Here is a 21,708-nt window from a genome sequence, read left to right on the forward strand (position 1 = left end):
CATCTAAAATATAACACACAGTTTAAGCAGAAAAAAAGAGGGACAAATATAAAATACAATGGAAAAGAAATTGTGATACAAAGAAAAACTAAAGTAGTCACCATCGTATGTTAATTGCAAAAAATAAGGGTTTTGGTGTTGAATTCAAAGACATACAGTATACACCATAATATCTAAAAGAAATAAGAAAATGAGCTCCCTGAACATGTATCAAACTAAAGGGAAATGTTTACAGAATTGCATTATATTATTCTAAAATAATGGATATATCTAGGTCTGGTTCCAAATGATGTCATTCATTTCTGCTGATCACAAAATACAGACTTAAAATACATCTTCTGCTGTAATGGAATTACATTATTTGAAACAGGATGCTTTTTTCATTCAACACACAACAAACATACCGCAAAATGACTTACAGTATGTAAAGAAACTAAGCAATCTGCATTAAATGCGACGTAGAGACTGTAACCATATAAACAAAACACAGGGGTTTTATTGTCATAAAGTATTGAAGTGGGTGCTCTTGCAGCACTGCAAACATTATTAAGTATTGTGATGCTAAGGATTTGACCTTACTTGAAATGCATCACACTTGATGCCAAGTGTGAACTTGACACCATGTTGAAGTTTAAGACCCAGCATGTCAATGCTCAAAAGACCTAGACGGAGAACAGAGGCAAGACTTGACTGGACCATTTAGATCCAGGAGGAGGCAGGAGGCAAGAGCCCACCTTCTGCGATTTCTGGAGAAAGATGGGAGAGAGGATCTCTGATACAGAGAGACTGAAGACAGGGTCTCTTTGAAAACAGAAGAAAAAAGGCAGCAATCCAGATTCTTCATCAAGAAAAGGTGGTGGAAAAAACAAACAAACAAACAAACAAACAAACAATCAAACAAAAGGAAGGAATGACCTTACAGACCTTTCTGTCTCCTACCAAAACATTCTGCAGTGAGCCCAGAGAGACTTGAAACTTCTGCACAAAACAAACAGACACAGTGTCAAGACAGAAGTGAGGTTACCACTCTTAATGAGCCTCATGAGAGAAGAAGGATGAGACTGTGATGTAGCAGGATCAGATTGGATTTGTCTCCTCATGGCTGGCAGAAGAATGAGTGATTGGAGACATACTGTAGTTAAAGAGTTCAGTGTACTTATTCCGAGATCTGCTAATGGAGACCTTCCTGATCTAATAAGACCAAGATTCACATAATGGGTGAGTCTTCTTTTGTGCAGCAAAAGTCTGTTTTTTTAAACTCGCTGTCTTTGTATTGTATAACTTTTCATAATTTATTGTGTAATTCTGCATAATTTAGTTTTACCCTTAACTTCATTGAGTCAGTTTGATATTTAATGTTATGTTTCTTCATTATTTATTGTTATTGCTATTGCACAAGTTTTTTTTTTTGCTTCAAAATGTCATATAAATTAAATCAATTACAATGATTCCTGAGTACTGAGATCAAACCTATGTACAGTACAGTATATAGACAGAGATCTACAGTAAATTGTGACTTGCGACAATGCAGAGTTTGGAGTGTCAAATTGCTGTGTAGGTTTTAGGTGACAGTGTAGCGTGTTGATAGAATGCCTGAAGGGTCAAATGTTGATGTCAGCTGTCGAATGTCAATCAAAAGCATCTCGCAGCAGTGTCCAGTGTCAATTGCTGACATAGATTCTTGCTGAAATGTGTCAAGAGTTGAAGTTTAAACTGGACAACCGTGGGGTCGACCGAGAAGTGATTCAGGAGATGAAAGGAGAGGCAAGTACTGCAAACACTGTTACACACAAAGGTGATGTTTTAATTTTTTTTTCAATACTGTATCTAAATGTTTCTGAACATCGAAGTAGTGTAGTGTGCATTTACTTACTTGTTCAATAAAAGGCTACATTAAAAAAAAAATATATATATAGCTTTTCACTACTCCTCCCACACCAAAAGTGAACCTTCGAAATCAGGCTTCATATTTTACATTCAAACACTAAAGGGAAAGTGCATCACACCGTTCATCTTCAATATAATCACATCATAATCTACTCTTAAAAGTCCATTTGCCAAGCAGCAATAAAAGAATTAATTTGTTAAGAATGATTTAAAATATTATCTTGAACAGCACTTGCTTTCGAACCGCAGGAAATTGCAGATATTGAATTGATAAAAGTGTCTTTTCAATAAGGGATTAGTTTTTATACCAAATCTTCACAAAGGTTGGTGTTACTAAGCAGCGCCCTCCATAAGTATTGGGAGTAGTGGGACATCAATATTATAACTTATTTTTGCTATGAAGTCAAACAGTTTTTACTGGTGACTGTGAGATCAATATGAATAATAAGTACAATATAATTTACATTGTATTTTGGGGAAATTCCAGGCAGTGTTTTACATAAGCTGACAAAATGTTTCTATGAACATCAGAATTCATTCTGTTACGGCCATCAATAGTTCATCAATCATCAACAAAGACGAGTGCGACAGTTTCAGAACTGGCCATGACATTAACTCCACTGTGCTCAACAGACGACATGATGTTCTTTGAAGTAGCTGCTTTTTTATTTATGTGATTTATTTTTTTCTTTGCAAATGTATCTTGGCTCATCTTTGTAATTCTATTCAGAGCGAATTCTAATCTTGATTTTCTGAAGATTCAGAGACAGTTTCTTTCCACAAGCTGTCAGATTACTGAACTCTGCCCCTACCACTGCCTCACACTGATGTTTTTTTTCTTACTCTTTTCCACTGCTTGTCTGGCTTTTTTGCGTGTTAGTTGTAAGTAAGTTGTGTGAGTTGTGTATTATTTAATTTGTTGTTGCTGCAGTTGCTGTTCTGTGTTGATGTTTTGGTGTTTTCTTAATGTATTTGTATCAGAGCTTACATGCAAATAAGCATTTCATTGCACTTGTGCATATGACAAATAAACTGAATTGAAGTGCTCTAGGTGCTGATGAGAGGTTCACTTCTTGTGGTGATCTTTGTAATATTCTGATTTCTCTGTCTGCTGCAGATTGTGAATTTATATACTTTCAAAACTGCAACATGGAAGTTTTTGGAGATTAATTTTTTGTTTTGTTTTCGACTGGGTGTTTATCTTGTCTGACCCAGCTATGGTAGGTAATTATATCTGTTTTGGTATGCTCATTTACAGCACTAATGTTCTAAATTAGTTTTTTCTTTTCTTTCAGCATCAAAAGATTCTGCTGTGCTTTTACAGAAAGTTATTGTTATTTTGACTTTTGGCTACAGACTGTAAACTACTGACGTCAAAGCAAGACAGGTTACTAAGACTTTCACAGCTTATTTATGAGTGTAGGATTAAGTATAAAGCAAAACAATGAAGTTCACCAGAATTATGATTTTGTGCAAAAACGAATTTGTGTTATGCTGTCTTCAAGAATAAGAACTAGCAGACAAAAAAGTATTCGTGTTACGACCCCAAGTGTCTAGGGGAAAAGGGGTGTAACATTTAGGATAATTCTTTTGGAAGCAGGGGGGGTTTTGGTGAGGGACTAGGAAGTATGATAATAAGGGTAAGGAACTAGAGTGGTGCCAAAGGAAAGAAAATAACAAACAAAAATGGAGCTGGCTAGGACAGTGAGGGAAAGCTAATCTGACTACAAAAGAAACCCCGAAACACACGGTCTTCGGCGTCTTCAACACCCTAGCTAACCTGCACTGACTACCCAAAACCATACAAGACAAATGGCACTCACCCGTACTAAACTAGTGTACTAATACAAAATCAACTAAGTGTGTAAGTGTACCCAACAACCTAAACTAACCTTATATACAAAAGTTCACACAAAAACACAAGTGAACCAGGAAGACAAATAAGGGAAAACAAGAGTAATAAATAGGAGCAGGGTACAAAAAGAACACAAAAGTTGAACATGTAACACTGGGGCAAGGTAATGACAAAACAAGGATGAACACACAAACAAACGAAAGTACAAAGAAACTAACAAAAAAACAACAAAACAACAAAGCCAAAGCTATACAAAAATACACACACAAAGCAAAACAAACCAACAAACGAAGCCGAAGCAATAACAAGAAGCGAAGCGAATACCAAAACCAAACAGGACCGAAGTCAAACAAAAGGCCTCTTCTTTCTGAAAGCCTCCATGTTATATAGTGAATAAGATGTGTTCTGATTGGCTGAGGGCTGTTTGATGATGACATCATATTGAAACAGTGGTGTGATGGTTGGCCAATGGGGAAGGGAGAACAATCAAGGGTCAACAGTGTGGACATAACAGAAAAACACACACAGAACACACACTGGGACGTGACAATTAGTATGGTGATGTATTTTGAATTGTAATTTAATTAAACTTTTATTGTATATCACTCATTGCACAATATTGGCAATCTCACAATTTCATTGTATCACTTGTATATTCATTATATAATACATTGAATTGCTACTTAAAAAGTAAAATAAAAAGCAAAATAAGTAAAATACAGTGTAAGTCAACCTAAAAAATGGCAAAACAGCTAGGCAGACACACATTAGAGGTGTAATGCTTTTGTAGTGCAGCGCAGTGTGAGAACAATGTCCATAGTGGGTAAGCAAGGAATCATTTATTGTGAAAAGGAGGAATCCAACTGAACAGAGCTCAGTATTTGTGGTTGATTTCACAACAGTGTAAAATAGATTAAAGGTCTAAAAAAGAGGAGTCTTGAGGAGACATTGAAAGGCTGTCCAGGAGGGAGGGGTTCTCATTTCAATGGGTAGCTCATTCCAGCATTGTGGAGCCAGAGATGGAATTGACACAGAAGTGGGAGAATGAAGAGGAGGAACATAGGGAAAGATGAAGGACTGGCTGAGGAAGAGAAGAATGAAAAAGAAATGAGTAACAGAAACACAACAGAGCTGGCAGCCGAGTGTGTGGTCTCCCTCCACAGCCTGAGGGCAGACAGTGATTCTGTCTCACAAATATGTTATGTGTGATGTATGTAAATGTACAATAATATGTTTGTACTGCAAATGCTGTGTAAATTGTATCTGCTTTCATAAGATGCTAATTTATGGGCCATGCCAATATAGCCTTTTCAATCTGAATTTAAAGAAAAGACCAAACAAGAGAATTGTGAATGAGACGGAGGAGGAGAAGAGCACTGGTTGGGACACCAGGCAAGAGGGAGTTACAACAGTCCAACCAGGTGGGTGAACTTAGAAGCTGTGTAAGCAAGTTGGTGAAGAAGAAGTGGATTGTAGGGGCTTTGCTTGGGAAGAAGTGGGCCATAGTAGGGAAGTGATGGGAAGAGGAGAGGGGTCTTGGCAGAGGAAGAGGGGGGAGAGGGTGATGGAATCAAGTGAAAGAGAGAAGGAGAGGTCCACAGGGGGAAAGGAAGGGAATGAAAGCAGGTCAGATTTAGAAAGATTCAGTTCCATACGATGGGATTACATCTAGGAGGAGACAGTTGAGAGACAGACAATAATAGTGGAGAAGACAACCAGCTTCCTGAGTAGAAAGAGATATAGAAAGGCAGTAGCTGCAGGAGTGTGGGAGTGTAGCAGAGGAACACGTTGCTGTTTTGTTTATAATGGAAAGACTGATGTCGAGGTCACCAAGCAAGATTACTGGGGTAGAGAGATGGAAGAGAGAAATGAGTACCTGTGAGAGGAGCAGGAGGCCAATATGGAACAATGATAAGTGGTTGAATATGGTTAAATCAATGACATGAAACTCAGACTTTACTTAGAGCAATTGTCAGTTTTATGGCAATTGTGAGTGGGCAGCAGGGGGTAATACAGTCACACCAACTCCTGGTTACAAGAAGTCAAACTACTAAAAATATCACTGAAAGGAATTTAAAGCAGGTACTTACGCAAGATCCAGCTGAGAGTGTCAAGAGGTGACTGACTCTTCTGAATGAGCTCAGTGGAGCTCGTAATATAGGACACATTCAGATATTAATTTCAGTAGCTGTAGAGTAGTAGTGTGATGAAGAGAACATGAATTTAAAATATTGATCATATCAGCATGAATATGCTATTCATTCATAATGCAATATGGCAACCAAATAAGCATTAGGGTTGTTCATTTAAACAGGAAATATTCGTTAATGAATAACGGCTATTTTAAATATGTTTACACAGTAGAACAGGATTGTTACAGTTGTTCCTCTATTTAAGTCATAATATTAATGTTATACTGTATAATGATTACCACATCCACAGTGTGTTGGCACAGAATTGGTAGTACACTGACACTGTGTCATGATCGTAAGCCCTCCTCTTAAGGGTGCTCTTTCCGGCTCTTTCACTTTGATGTTTTGATGTTGATTTTGTGCACCTCCCTCCTATCCTCCTATAAGCCAGATGCTCACACTATTCTGGGCTCAGCATTGGAAGATGGATGCCCGGAAGTCCAGGAGTGGCTCGACCATCTGGGTCCTGGGCTCGGAGCGCCTGGCCTCGTTAGCCCACTTTTATCCCCCGTCCCCGCACCCGATCCCATTCCGGTTTTTAAACATTGTCTTGTCTTTGTCTCATTTGGATTACCTGGTTCTGGACTGTTGGACTACATCCCGGATTTCCCTTTGGACCCCCTTGGACTTGTTCGCCTGGACCCTCCCCCCCGAGCACTGGTGCACAGTCATCACGCCCCCCTGTTTATCAACCTGCCCAGTTCCTCGTCGTCTCCTCCCCGTGTCCGTTCACTGTCTTCTGGATTATACAGTCTGCCTAGGGTCCTGACCAACGCATCGTTACACACAAATAATTAAAAATTATATTATTAATTTAAAAAGCATATCAAGAGCTAATATCTGTCATCTTGAAATTAGCACACAGCAAGTCACACAGGAAATTCACAGAGTGTGAGCACTCTTTGCTACAGTACATATGGAAAGTGGTGCAGTTTAATGCAGCGAGGTTTGTGAGAAATGATTAATTATGAATTTCAGTTATTCTGTTTCAAATAACTACATTTCAAATAACTACACTTAATATGTGTGCCTTAATTAAGTGTTTATTAACTGTTTTCACAAGGAATTGATGGAAATGAAAATGTTATGAAAAACTCATAAAATTCCAAATCTAGAGGAATTCATAGCCTACAATATGGATATCATTCTGTTTGAATTTGCCAACATTTTTGCCTTTATTTATAAACAGTGCAGAACATCATGTGAATTCATCCATTTGGAAAGGAATAGGGAACCACAAAATTACAAAATAAAGAAGAATACATACTCCCAGACTTAGCCAACAGTGGTTTTAGTCAATAGTGGTTAATTTAAGATTATGAATGTTTAAATTTGCATGCTTTATATATGAGATCAACATCAGCTGGTATGAATTCAGAATGCATAAGGATTATTAAATAGACACAGGGTACCATGGCTGAATTCATAAACTGCATAACGCATATACAATATATATTTTAGGATATAAAAGATATATATATAAAAGTATAGAAATGAACACAAGCAATGTATTTTAAAATTGTATTACACATCACTAAGGCTTCATTTAGATTATCTAGTATAATATTGGCTAACACGTGATAAATTATTGCTGCTCTGGTCAGTCCAAAGAAGAGCATCTAGATACATTCTGGTGCTTCTGGGGATGTCTTACACTGACAGTCTGAAGGAACTGGACCTTTACAGTCTTGAAAAGACAAGATTACAAGTGTTTAAAGTCAACCCAGTAGAATTCTCAACCCAAAGGGCACAAGAGGAAGTGGTTTCCAGAGTTTTATCTTATCTTATAACTTATTATATGGTCAAGGTTAGAGTGAGGGTTAGTCTTGGGGAATCAGGATGTTACCACTTTCTCCAAGGTTGAGGTTAAGGCAGAGGTTTACTGTACTGTCGTTTTGTGCAGTATTAAAAAAAAAGTGGATTTTTCAGGATTCTTTCTCCAGAAGCCTGGATTCACCTTTAATATTTCAAAATTTTAAAACTCTAGTACAGCTGCCTGTATATTATAATTAATAATAATAATTAATAATTTCTTACACTTATATAGCGCTTTTCTGGACACTCCACTCAAAGTGCTTTACAGGTAATGGGGACTCCCCTCCACCACCACCAATGTGCAGCATCCACCTGGATGATGCGACGGCAGCCATAGTGCGCCAGAACGCTCACCACACACCAGCTATCAGTGGGGAGGAGAGCAGAGTAATGAAGCCAATTCATAGATGGGGATTAGAAGGAGGCCATAATTGGTAAGGGCCAATGGGAAATTTGGCCAGGACGCCAGGGTTACACCCCTACTCTTTTCGAGAAACGCCCTGGGATTTTTAATGCCACAGAGAATCAGGACCTCGGTTTTACGTCTCATCCAAAGGACAGCGCCTGTTTTTACGGTATAGTGTCCCCGTCACTATACTGGGGCATTAGGACCCACGTGGACTGCAGGGTGAGCGCCCCCTGCTGGCCCCACTAACACGTCTTCAAGAATTATCCATTCTGTGGTGCATTTTGTGATTGACTTCCCTGATTGACAGGCCTGAGAATATGAGGAATGCCACTAATCTGTCAATTTACCCCCTTTTAAAAAAAAAAAAGTTGAACTGGCATATTCTTTGTTTCTATCTGAGGACCCATTAATAACAAATGTGAAGGAAAGGTTTGATCTACGTGGCTATAACGAGATTTATATTGCATGTCTTTGCTTCTTTAAACATAATCCATATTTTTCAGATGACTGAGATGCGTTCTGACCATTCCTAACCTTATATTCTCTCTCTCTATTTATAAATATGTTTTATTTTTAAAATGTCCAGTTTACTTTACACAGCTCTTGGAAGAAGTTTAACAAATAATAAAAAAACACAAATATAGATAAAAATGTATTTGTTTATTTAAAACATTTTATGGACACATTGAAAACAATGTTTTAATAAATATATATATACAGACTTCTACACATATAATACTCTATAAATATAAAAGTATATGAGTGCAGTAAGCACACCTCTTAATAAAGATAATAGAAGAAATTAAAATGACACAATGGTATTTTTTCTTTTCACATACTGTATGTATTTTGGTGAAAAAATACTTCTTCAATTTTTCAGTAGCTTAAAGCTTTTTTTCTGTAATATATGGACTCAACATTGAGTCCTCTTAGCACACATACAGTACATAAGTGTACATTCATTACCTACTGTATACATTCGATATCGCATAAACTGTGGATTGTTTATGTTATTAATAGTACTTCACAAAGCAAATGTCATGTTTCAGGCTTGTCCTGTCAGTCTTTTGAACAGAATAAAAGGAACAGGATGTGTTTTTATTCACTCCACTGTCAGTAATTCTTCAGTCAGTTAACAAAAGATGGTTTAGTTATTAATTTAAAATGATATGCTGCTAGCAAAAGACTACATGAGAAACTGCGATGTTCATGAAGGAAGCTTAAATGTAAACTCTGACCTTTTGTTTGAGAACAGAACAACAGTAATAACATTACACTCTCTGATAATGTACTCCTCCCTGTATTTAAATTAATCTGCTAATTAAAGTGATCATTTCCCTATCATATACAATCCTGGTGCAAAACTGTATACCTAATAGGTGGAAGCTATAAAAAGTTTGGGATGGTGCAACCAGTTGTATTCCTTTCCAAAACAATCCACTCCTTTTCAAGATTTCCTGAATTGTATAAAGACAATACTTGGTCTTTGAAAGGTGTTTTTTGGTTTCTTGTCAGGGATAAAATGAGTATTTTTCCACTTTGACATAAAACATATTGAAACAATTCGGTTGACAATGAAACCACAATTTCTGACTAGATGTTTACAAACATATAAAAATAAACTCAGGCAACGTCTAAAACCGATACCATCCTAAGTGGAAACAACAATGAAGTGAATTTAAAGTTGCCAAAAAAAGGCACTTTATGCAAAGTGTTGTAGGGGTATGTAACAAGTTAGCCAACCATGTAGAAATACTTGGATGAGATCCAAGATCAATTAGAATGGATTAGGTGGGATGAAAGGCCTCCCATCCTTGGTAATGTTCTTACAGTATATTCTACTTGTCTAAATTACTTAGCTGATCTCCAAGGTGACTAAGAAGCAACATAATGACTTAACTATTAAACCAGCCAGATTTATGAATTTTCAACAGCAGCCTTGTAATTCAGACCATATAATAAACGGGAAGCATTTTGTGTTTGATTAATAAGATTTAACATTATGCAACCATATACACCATACAAATAAATTAATGATAACAACAAGCTGCATCTGGAAATGAACAAAGTAAGAGAATCTGATACAAATGCCTGGCTGCAAGGAACCTCTACTCTTTGTCAAATGTTATACTTCTTTCATGATTTCTTGATTCACTTTTTAAGAACTTTGAAGGTACACTCTATAGACCTCACACTTAAATAAAAGGAATCTTTTGAAACATTTCAACGGCATTTCAAAATTGCAGCATTAAGTCCAATATATCACACATTCTTCATTTCTAATCATTTATAAAACATAGACATAGAATTAATATATGGCTATAATATAGTGGGATGCACATTGGCTAGGTGTGCCTATATAAACAAGTGCTTAAGTAAAACCAAGGGCTTAAACATAAAACTGAATCCTGTACAACAAGCAAATATTTATAAGTCCTTGAAGATGTCCTTGAGGTGTTGCAAACTTTTGTAACCTATTGTATGTTTGCAGCAGTAGGCTACACTTAAATGTCTTGATAAGGAGATGCCAGTCTAACTTTTATCACCAATGGCCATTTGTCTTTTTATCTCCACTGGGAGACTTTAAGAACAATGGAGATTTTGCGGAGATTTAATGTCAATGTTTTAACGTACATGCTGTGTTTTAAGAAGAAAGGCAGGCAGAAAACAAGGAAACATTGGAGCAGCATCACAGAACAAATGAAAACAATACATACTGTATCTCGCAGCCATTTACATAACAGGGATGTTTCAGGTCTTGTGTGTCAGAGGTTTGTTAACAGAAGATCTCCTGATATACTTATCAGTGGTAACTTGCTGGAGATCTACATGCAGTTCTCTGTTGCTTCTTTTCTGATCAAACGAAGCCTCACCTTTTCCACCATGTTTAAGGATGTGGTGACCCAAAAAGAACAAGACTATGATCATCACCACAATGCACACTATGATTCCAAGAAGCCCTCCGGCTGTTACCACCGGGGGAATATCTGTGGAATACGGAGATGTGGGAAAAACTAGATCGGTTGTAGGAATGGGTGCTGTGCCTGAGCCTTCTTCGGGACTTTCAGGGACACAAAAATATTTGTCTTTTAGATAGTATCCTTCATGGCAGTAACACACATAACCCCCAAAAGTGTTATTGCACAGTTGCGGACAGAAGGTTTCAGATTCACATTCATTAATATCAACACAGATCGTAGCATTTTCATCATCCATAATATATCCTTCTGGGCAGGTGCATTGCCAGGGTTTGTATGGATCACACAGAGCACGACATTCATGTGAGATACAAAGCAAATCACACTTAAGAGGATTTTCAGGATTTGGGATGAACTCATCAGAGCAGAAACACTTGTAGCTCCCAGGTGTATTCTCACACAGGTTATGTTCACAAGGAGCATTCTGACACTCATCCACATCTCGACATTCACCCTGAATATCTTCATACCCATCTGGGCATCTGCACTCAAAACTGCCAGGCATGTTCACACACACCTTCTCATGGCCACAAATTCCTGGAAGTTCGCAGTCATCTATGTCTCTACATCGCTTCCCATCCTCTTCCAGCTTGAACCCATGGTCGCACAGGCATGTATAGCTGTCATTGTGATTCACACAGAGGTGTTCGCAGTCTGAATTGACACACAGATTCATTTTATTACAGTTTAGTTTATTACCTTTCAGTTCCTCGTTAGGTGGGCAAATACACTCTGGTTTACCATTCTTCATTCTGCACTGGTGCTCACAGCCACCGTTTTCAAACTCACAACTCCAAGGTCCCTGAATCCAGCTATTAGTCTCATCAGCCACACATAAGACTTTGAAATCAGAAGGTTTCAGTGTTGCAATGCTTCCAGGAGGAATGGAGGCAAGATCCTCTCCCTTAATTCCTAAAGGAGTTTTATATAAAATAAACTCATCATAGTCTTGTGGCAGAGGGTCACAGGTTTTATTGAAATTGTACTCACACAGAAACCCATCCACTTCATCCTGACAAGACCTTTCCTTCCACTTCAGATCGCTGGAAACTGAGACACACTGCCGAGAGCAGGCTGAGACACTGTCTTCCCAGTTGGTAAAGTCTGTGTTTTCGTCTTCTGTTACCCACACGTATCCTCTAAGTTTAGCGGTGTTGTCGGTGCATCGCCCTGCAGGACGATGAAGCCCGATCCAGAAATCTGCTTTTGAATTCGCTATTAACAAAGCGAGTGCGTCATTTGATACCGATGATCGGACTGTCATTAAATGCCCGGCTTGTCTTTCACATATTTCATTTGCAAAAACAAAATCCTTTGAATTTTGCATTAAGGTATAGCAGGAGTTCCCGATGCACAATCCGGATATCGGGGACTGACCTACTACTTGCAATAAGAATTGTGTAGCGGTCAGAACTTTGAGTAAATCCTTCATCATTTGTGGTAAAATATTTTCTTTCCTTAGCAGCTTGAGAAGAAAGTAATTTCTTTACACCAGAGTTCTGGTTCGATGAGCCATAGCTCTCTGCGCCTCCTTTATAAGCGTCCCACTTCTATGACTCGTAAGAGGAAGGAAGTTCCTTTTTAAATATGCAATTGCTACATCTCATTCCCAGTTTTTTTTTTGTTTTATTGTGCTTTGCAAACACCGCAATGCAGGATTCTGGGAGTATTACAGTATAAATAGGCTTCGGAGCAGTTTAAAGATGCAGTTCATATAAATATGCATTCAAGATTATGTTGTCTTCCTTCGTCTTCTTGTCTTTTAATTAAACGAAAATAAAAAAAGTGTGTTCTTGCTAGGGGTAAGACGCTGTGGTAAAGTCAAGCATAATATATAGTATTATGAAAAACACTAAGCCTGTATATTAATTAAAAAAACATTAATACATCAGTCTAAAAATTCATCATTAGAAGAAAGCTTATTTCCCCAGTCATTAACGTGCCCTTATTTTAAGTTTATTACGTTTTTAATATTATTAGGTTACACATATTGTTTGTAAGCATAACGAAATTTATGAATATATAATTAAGCTGTACACACTTCATATACAACGTACTTAACATATTTCGGAGTATCCTGCACAAGGATGGAAATCCCTTGTTTCTTCACTGAACTGTAAGGGGCGCTGTTAATCGCTATTTGTAGCATTTCTAAACCATGACAAAACTCGAAAAAAATCAACGGTTTCTGTGGACCCAGGTGGGACGATCTCAAGAGAAATAATAAAAAGGAAAGACGAGTTGCTTCCTTATACACATTCAAAAGGTTGTGAATTTGAAAGAATGAGAAACCCACAAAAGTAACTAAGGTGAATAGATGCAGGACTAAAGATTTCAGTCCTCATGAATGCAAACATTTTTATTTTAAATATTTTAAATAAATAAAAAACAGAGCAACAAACACAAAGTCAAAGTTTAAAAGGTGAGGGCACATTCTAAAAACAACATTTGGACGTAGAAAAACCAGACTATGTTGTCATAGCTTTTGAGCTTTCAAAACGTGATCTGCGCCATACATGTACAGTACAAATGAATACAATCACTGACGCGCAGCCTGCTCGGAGTTTCCCTGACGGTTTCTCGCGTGCTTTTTCAATGTATTACTCAAGCTCTTTATCTCAAATAGCGTTACAAGTGAAAGTTTAATTTGATTTCACAATTGCTTTGATAATTTATAACACCATAGATAAATTCCACCCGAAAGCAATAATAACGGGTGGATTTGGTAATAAAAATCTTACGTGTGTTGGTTTAAAACAAAAACAACACCTCTATTCCCACACTACTTTCTTCGTTACTGTCTTATTTCTACCCAATCATTTTTCAACCAGATATTAGGGTTATTTCTTACACACTTAAATGTCCCATTTTTAAAACTTTTAACAAAAAAAATGTTGTAAAACATCTACTGTATTCTTTTTGAAAATGTGCTTAACACTTTTAAAATTACGTGTTCCCGAACTATCGAAAAAAAAAAGATTAAACACTCATTTATACTGTAAAGCAGAAACGTGATAGTGAACATTTGGATTGCAAAGGAATTTTACTTCGTCGAATTCCCAAGGCTTTCGTCGAAAAATAGCTTTAGAACTTATAGATGTATGTGGAACGATGCCTATCAGAGAGACTATGCATATCGATGCTTAACGGGGAATAGGTTTGCAATTTTCTTGGTGTATGGTTAATGTTACGTAAGAGTAATGATTTTTTTCCATTTAAATTCTGGCAGATTGTGATGGAAACTAAGTCCAGCATAGAAGCAAAATGGAAATATCAGATACTGATACAGATGTTGCACTACTGATTTTGTTCTGAAAATGTATTTGGTCTCTTCAAATGTTAGGGAGGAAATGCTTTGTTATCACAAATGTAAGACATTTCTCCAAAGTATCCCACCTGGTGGGATGAAATTTAGTGATGGAATATCAATGGATATTTATGTCTCCAAGATTTACCATTTGACATTATACAATTTCCTACCTTTCTTCTCCCTAGTGATTCCAACACTAAATGTTTTCATTTTGTGAATTCAATCCATACCTTTGTGCAAAGAATATTTGCGTTGTTCTACATCATTACAATGTTCAGCTAAGCTTATCTTTTAACATTTTCTAATGAATGGCTGTGGACTGGCATCAGTTTTAAAGTCTTTTCCTCCCTTGCTTTTAGGATTATCCTGTGCGTTTGATTTATATAGTATGAACGTAATCTAATACTGTGTATCATGTATTATATGAAGTAATACAGTATTTTCTTAGGAACTGACAGTAAATGTTTGTTTTGTAATAAACTGTCAAAAGTACATTTGACTTTTTACTACAGACGGAACATTGATTGTAATGTAATGTAATGTTGATTGTGATTGTAATAAAGTTACTGTGGCAACAGTGAAGGAAATAAAGCATGATGATCATTTATCCACAAGTACTTTTCACAAGGAGGGGTATTTTGAAAAGGAAATTGCAAGGAAAACTGTGTCTGCAGACCACAATCAACAGGCACAGAGGGGAATAAAGTAGCTTAAAAATGATAGTGGTCATCACAGGTAAAGAAAAGCATTTCAACATGAGCAGAGCAATTATTTTAAAGTCTAGGGTGACCTAAAATGGCTATTAGTTATCTTCAACAACATAAAATGATGGAGAAAACTACAGTACCTTTCAAAACACCTTTATAAAGAAAAAGTTACTAGAATGGACATTATCCTGAAAAAAAATCCCCCAAAAAAGAAATGTGGAAGTGTTCTGTGAACACATGAACACTGAACCTTCAGATTCACAGTAGCAGATGTTATGTGAGAAGAAAGGTAGGAAATTGTATAATGTCAAATGGTAAATCTTGGAGGCATAAATGTAAAGATATTTTGTTATTTTGACAGTAAGGAGTAGCTATAGTATAGATCCAGCATTGTTCCATTCTTAAAACGAATTCAATATGTTCAGGAGGGAAACTTATACTGTATATAATTGTCATATAAAATAAAAATGCCCAGCTATCTACGTTGGGGAAACCGTTAGGGCTGTGAAGATTAAAGATTTCTACAAGCCCATAGTTTCTCATTTCACCTGAGATGGCCATGGTCACACTGATCTCCCCTTCTGCTTTCTCAAAGAAGGGTTTCTTAACTCCTAAAGCAGAAAGACATCAGAAACAAAATTTATCCTGAAATTTGGTTCGCGCCTTCCCCCTTCTCTCAGCGACAGACTTGTTTTTGTGTAATCTTCTCTATTCACATGGAGGTTTTGACCTTACACCTCTCTGCACCTCTCTCCACTTCGCACCACCTGAGTGACCTCTCTGCCTCTCCCCTGCTCCCACCTCCTCCTCTCTCCCAGCTTTTGTTCTCCTGTGCTACAGTATTTCATCTTTGCTGTCTGCCCTGTCTTTCTCACACCCAAAGAAGCCAAAAGGTTGTATTTGCTTTCTTCTCTTTTCAGCATGGAGTAAACCTATTTTTTGTTCCTAAAATAAAAATATATGTAAAAAGCTCTTTTCTTCAGGATAATGGACTTAAATGCACAACCTGATGGAAACCAAATTACTTATATAATGGAGGGCATGAAGCTGTGAATTTGATAAACTAGCCTTCTGAGTACTGTGACCCTCACAAGAACAAGGGAACAGATATTGTGTGGATAGGTGACTTTCCTTCCTCTAGTCAAAAAGATTGGGAAACTGTGAAAAAAGCTTTATAAAAGTGTGACACAATGTTGGATATCAGCATAAAAATATTTGGATAATGGAATTGCTAACATGAGTTATTTTGCTGACTTGGTAAAATGGCAGTAAAAAACTTTTGAAAGTTTATTTTTACTGAGTCAATAATATAACTCTCATACAAATCAAAAGCCTACACCCGTCTTTATAAACTTTTTTTCTTCAAAAGAATTGTTCACCTGGCACCAACAGTTCCAATATTGGTGTATATGGGAATTAAATTACTCAATATTCACAGGTAATTAAATAGATTTGTAACTTTATATTTTGTTAGCTACCTCCTTCTATCTCTATGCCCATTTTGTAAAGTACCTGAACCTTCTAAATGTATAATTATTGTATAAAATTAATGTATAAATTAATGTTTTACTAAATTGGTGTCTCTAAAATGTCACCCACCTATGTGTGTGTGCTCTGTGATGGCCTTGTATCTGGGTTAGGCTCCAGCTCATCACAAACCTGTCTTGGACTGAGCAGTTATTTAAACTGGATGGATATACAGTATACAGAGGTGGCACAGTGGTTAGCATTGCTGCCCTACAGTGCTGGAACCCTGGGTTCAATTTTCAGTTGAACTGTCTTTGTGGAGTTTGAGTGTTCTCTACGTGTTCATGTAGGATTGCTCCAGTTTCCTCCCACAGTCCAAAGACAGGTAGGTTAATTAGTTTCTAGGAAAACGGACATTGGTGTTAGTCTGTGCATGTCGGTGATAGTGTCTGGTGTCACATCCAGGGTGTATCCTGCCTTCTGCCCATTGCTTGCTGGGATAGGCTCTGGATTCCCTGTTACCCTGAAGTGGAAAAACTGGTTAGAAAATGGACTGGATATATAGCTGGATACAGTATATACTAAATATATACAGTATGCCTAGATTTAAATCAAGGAATCTAGTGCACTAACACAAGATATAAGACTTGATTTCTGACTGGAGGTCTAACAATAGGAATGTTAAGAATTACAGACTCAACATCAACACTTTTAAGTAGCACTTCACACACTTTGAATATTACATGAAATGTAATGCAAATTGATGTTATAAAAGACATATTATAAAATTGTGGTAAAATAAACCAAATGATGTGACTAAAAAGTAGAAAGCTGTAGTTTTTTTTTAATCCCTTTACTAACAACAGATTCCTATTTAACTGGATTAGTACACCACCTACTTTTAGTTTTTAAATTGCAAGTAAATGAATCTGTATTTTTAGCAACGCATCCAGATAACATTTAGAGAAGTTAGGTAGTGCTATCAAAATCAAGAAGAAAACCTGTGAAAGAGACTGGAAGCTTATATGTGCTTTGCTAAAAACAAGTAAGATTGTTCATTGGAATGATTAATGAACAAATGTTTAGCTTAATTTTGTAAAGGATTATATTTTCAAATCGGAAATCTTGGGTAAATTATTTACTGTAGAAAAGTAAAACAATAGACAATACAAGATTAAATAAAAGCAAGAAAGACACACAAGCCATGCCCTGTGTGGTACACATGAATATCATTTGCAAATAAACCAAATTAATTTAATTTTGTATAGAAAGTACTCTTTGTTGTGTCACAATTTAAATTGACTGCATAGAATTAAAGTTCCATGTGTTAATTGACAATTATAGGCATTCTTTCAGTTTTACACTAACAAGGAGCACACATAGATGAATAGGCCAATCATTTGAAAAACAGATACAAAATACAACGTTCCTTTATTCCCACAGTTGTATAGGGAGGACATTGAATGTTAGTTATTATTATCATAAAACCAAACATAACTTTCTAGGTAAATGTCAATTGTCTAGTTCATATTTTGTATCGATTCACTCTCAACAACAAATGGAAAAAAATATTTTTGTTACTACAGTAAATCAATTGTCTACGATGATCTCTAACTGTCTAGTGCTAATACTAAAATCAAAGATAACTGTAACCAGCATCCGAACTTATTTTCTGAAACACTTTTTTAATCTCAGGACCAAATTGAATAAAGGAAGCTTTGTTTACTTGGTTTTTCTTTTCTTTTCACAATATAAACCACAAGATTTACCCTACATTGGGCAATAAAGAAATCAGACTTTTAAACACGTATAATTATTATACGATAAAATTACATTGTTTTCCTTTTCCTAGTTGTGAGATTTATCCTGCCAGGTGACACTGGCATCTTTAAAATATATTGTAACCATTGTGCAAATTATATCAATCTATACTTCTAATTCTAGGGAAATCTACTGATCAAGACCCTATTATCTTGCACCCAAAGGTAGGTCTTTTGGAGTAATCATTTTACTCAAAGTTTTTTATGTTAGGAATTGTATTTCCTTTAGTAATAATGTATTTCATATTTGTGATTTCTGTAAAATTAATTTAAGAGTAACATCCATCAATCTTCAACAACCGTTTTTCTGTTGCCTAACTCTGTGCAAGGCGCAAAACGGGAATACACTCTAATCCATTGCAGGCCCCAAGTGTGGACTTTTTGACACGCCATCTGACAAAGCAGCTGTCTTGACCTGCGGGAGTCAACAGGATTATCCAGAGAAAACTCTCACGGACAAGAAGACAGCGTGCAAACTCCACACAGAAAGTACTCCAGGCAGTAATTGAACACAGCAGCGTTATAATTGCAGTGTCACTAGTCCCCGCTTGCAAATAATAGTTAATCTAAAGTACCTTTACTCTCTATTGACATAACTAAAGAGGGCTTAATTCACAGTGAGTAAACAGAAGTTTTATGAATTAGCTTTCAGTTTATCTTCATTGCAATGCCAATCTGCATTATTTTAAGCAAATTTCATGCCTGTGATACTCCAAATCATAAACTAAAATTAACTAATAAACTCATTGCAAATACTATATTTTAATAAATATCACTCACAGACAGATTGTTTACAAGTCAAAAATATTTTATTCATTTATAATTTCATTTGCCTTTACAAAAAGTGAATCGAATAATAATTCAGATACTTTCCAGTTTGTTAAAAAGAACCTTACTTAAATCATAAAATGCCCAAGCTAAATTTTGTCAAACAACATCTGTGTTGTGTTTAATGTCTGCTTCTGCATCATCTTTGTGTTGCTGCAGATTTTCAGTTGGTGTATCTTTTCCCGAAGACATCCAGTGATACTTGTCTGTAGCCGGGCTATCATTTTTGTCTGCTTTTCTATCACACTTGCGGCGACAGAGCACAATAGACGATGCAACAGCAATCAAAAACAATACTGCAGCAACTGACCCCATCACAGAAGCCAGTACCCACGTATTTGCCCTATCACCCTCCACAGTGTCTTGCTCATCTGGTTTCCTGGGGACTTTAGAATGATTGTACTCTTTGATCATTGCGGTGGATGTAATCCGCACTTCAGTTCTAATACTTGTCTTTGCTTTTTCAGTACTTTCTGTGGTAAAACTGTGTTCAGATGATAAACGTGGGTCTACGGCCGTCACTGTTGCAGATTCCACACTATACTGTACAGTTGGATTCTGTACATTTTTGCTCCTGTCGTCTGTAGGTTCAGGGGTAGGTACTGGTGTCGTGTCCGGAATGCAGGTGTTGCCATCGGGTGCTATTTTGTAATGTTCCTTACAAGAACACTTATAGCTTCCCTGCGAATTAACGCATCTTTCCTCACAAGGGCTGTTAACGCATTCGTCAATATCGTTGCAGCTGCGTTTGTCTTCAGACAGGTGAAAGCCCGTAATACAATAACAACTGAAAGATCCTTGCATGTTAATGCACCCCTGTGAACATTGAGAGGTATCGCACTCGTTTATGTCCTGGCATCTCCCGTCTACCATTTCGAACCCGTTTCTGCAAATGCAGCTGAAGTTACCATGTTTATTTATGCACAGGTGGTCGCAGGGATTGGATGAGCATTCGTCAATATCGCTGCAGTTTCGTTGGTTCTCAGTGAGTTGGAATCCTTCTGGACATATACAACGGAAACTTTCAAAAGTCTGCTCACACCGAAACTCACAAGGAGATCGCTGGCAATGATCTATTTGGATGCAAGTCGCTTTGTCCTCGGCGAGACTGTATCCCTCCTTACACTCACAGCGAACACCTCCGTTAACGTTGTCTGTGCATTTATACTTACAACCCCCGTTTTCGAACTTACAGCCCTGTTTATCGGAGTCGCAAAACGGACCATGAGAAGTCCATCCAAAAAATCCATTCATTTCTTTACAAACGGCTTGAGCATGGCTACCGTCTTTACATGACACAGTTGCAAGAGTCCCATGAGGTATCTGAGATAAAAATGCATTATCTTTACTTATTTGATGCGTGAAGAATGGTGTTGTGTATAACACTTCTCCGGGTCCTGCCAGGCGCAGGACTTCACACATCCCCTTAAAATTAAACTTGCACACATACCCTGTTCCATCTCTACAGGATCGATCTATCCACTCCAATCTATTAGGCTGCGAGGGATGCAGAGTGTAATGCATAGCTACACAGCGTTCTTCTGTGCAAGTGCCTTGTGGTTCTTGCTGCCAGTTAGAATATTGCGAGTCCACCGCTCCGGATACCCAAGTGTAGCCTTTTAACACTTCATCGGTAAGAACACAATGTCCCTTTTCCAATTTTAGTCCAATCCACATTTCGAAGTTATGATCCAGATGTCCTTCTGTAATCCGAGAAAGTACAGACTGAATCTCCGATGCCTCTTCATTGGTCTTCAATGTCACTAAATTGCCCCCGTTGTCCTTGCAGTACTTTTGGGCACCTTGAAACGTTGTGTTTTTGTTTTGTAGGTGTGATGTGTAGCAGGCGCTTCCCGTGCACACAGTTTTCACTGTTTGAAGGTCCACTCTGTTTAACCTCCAAAGAAAAGACTGCAAAAGTAGTAAGAGAAGCACCATCATCCAGATTTAAGTAAAGGCTGCAAAAAGAATTTACGTTAGCAAATATCTTACTGCATGTGCTCTGCTAGACAAAGCCGTGTAAGTAATTAAACAAAACACACTTGCGTCCTTAAGCAACGCATCCTCTTCTGCATCCTGTTTATAAACGCAATCTTATATTCTATTCTATAAATTCAACGGAAGCCTAATTCAGTCTTTTGTTTTACCACTGAACATGAGTTCCGTCTTTGTAAAACAATGGATTTTGTTAAGTGTTGTTTTGAGTTCTGTTCCAGATGTTTGGATTTATAGAGCACTAAGGCATGAGTAGTGTCTGTATTCCTTTCAAAATAAGTATGATATTATATTTGTATTAATCTTTCTTTTATATAAGGCTTCATTACTCGAACGCTAAACACAATATGGAAGTTACGGTTCGTCTATTTTCAAAACTGCTTTTCACTAAGTGTAACAAATTATCAGTTCCTCATTTGTCCATTACATGTACAGTAGTACATTT

General features: G+C 37.1%; 2 protein-coding genes and 1 long non-coding RNA gene across 3 annotated transcripts; 1 reads left to right on the forward strand and 2 right to left on the reverse strand.

The window, feature by feature from the left end:
• The first annotated feature begins 674 nt into the window (after positions 1 to 674).
• Positions 675 to 4,988, forward strand: LOC138220322 (uncharacterized). Its single transcript, XR_011181605.1, has 2 exons — positions 675 to 1,795; positions 3,183 to 4,988. It is a non-coding gene; the product is annotated as an uncharacterized lncRNA (long non-coding RNA).
• A 3,809-nt stretch (positions 4,989 to 8,797) lies between these two features.
• LOC102692457 (thrombomodulin-like) lies at positions 8,798 to 12,694 on the reverse strand. Its single transcript, XM_015350111.2, has one exon. It carries the CDS (start codon positions 12,569 to 12,571, stop codon positions 10,910 to 10,912), a length of 1,662 nt encoding a protein of 553 aa, XP_015205597.1. The 5' UTR covers positions 12,572 to 12,694; the 3' UTR covers positions 8,798 to 10,909.
• Positions 12,695 to 18,034: 5,340 nt separating this feature from the next.
• LOC102692255 (complement component C1q receptor-like) lies at positions 18,035 to 21,412 on the reverse strand. The gene has a single exon (XM_006625981.3). It carries the CDS (start codon positions 21,207 to 21,209, stop codon positions 19,368 to 19,370), a length of 1,842 nt encoding a protein of 613 aa, XP_006626044.3. The 5' UTR covers positions 21,210 to 21,412; the 3' UTR covers positions 18,035 to 19,367.
• Between the last annotated feature and the right edge of the window lie 296 nt (positions 21,413 to 21,708).

The sequence above is a fragment of the Lepisosteus oculatus genome, chromosome 2, assembly GCF_040954835.1.
Source record: "Lepisosteus oculatus isolate fLepOcu1 chromosome 2, fLepOcu1.hap2, whole genome shotgun sequence".
Classification (NCBI taxonomy): Eukaryota; Metazoa; Chordata; class Actinopteri; order Semionotiformes; family Lepisosteidae; genus Lepisosteus; species Lepisosteus oculatus.

What these genes read in the sequence shown, in the direction of transcription:
- LOC102692457 (XM_015350111.2), bottom strand. Translation starts at nt 12,571, where the DNA reads ATGATGAAGGATTTACTCAAAGTTCTGACCGCTACACAATTCTTATTG.
- LOC102692255 (XM_006625981.3), bottom strand. Translation starts at nt 21,209, where the DNA reads ATGATGGTGCTTCTCTTACTACTTTTGCAGTCTTTTCTTTGGAGGTTA.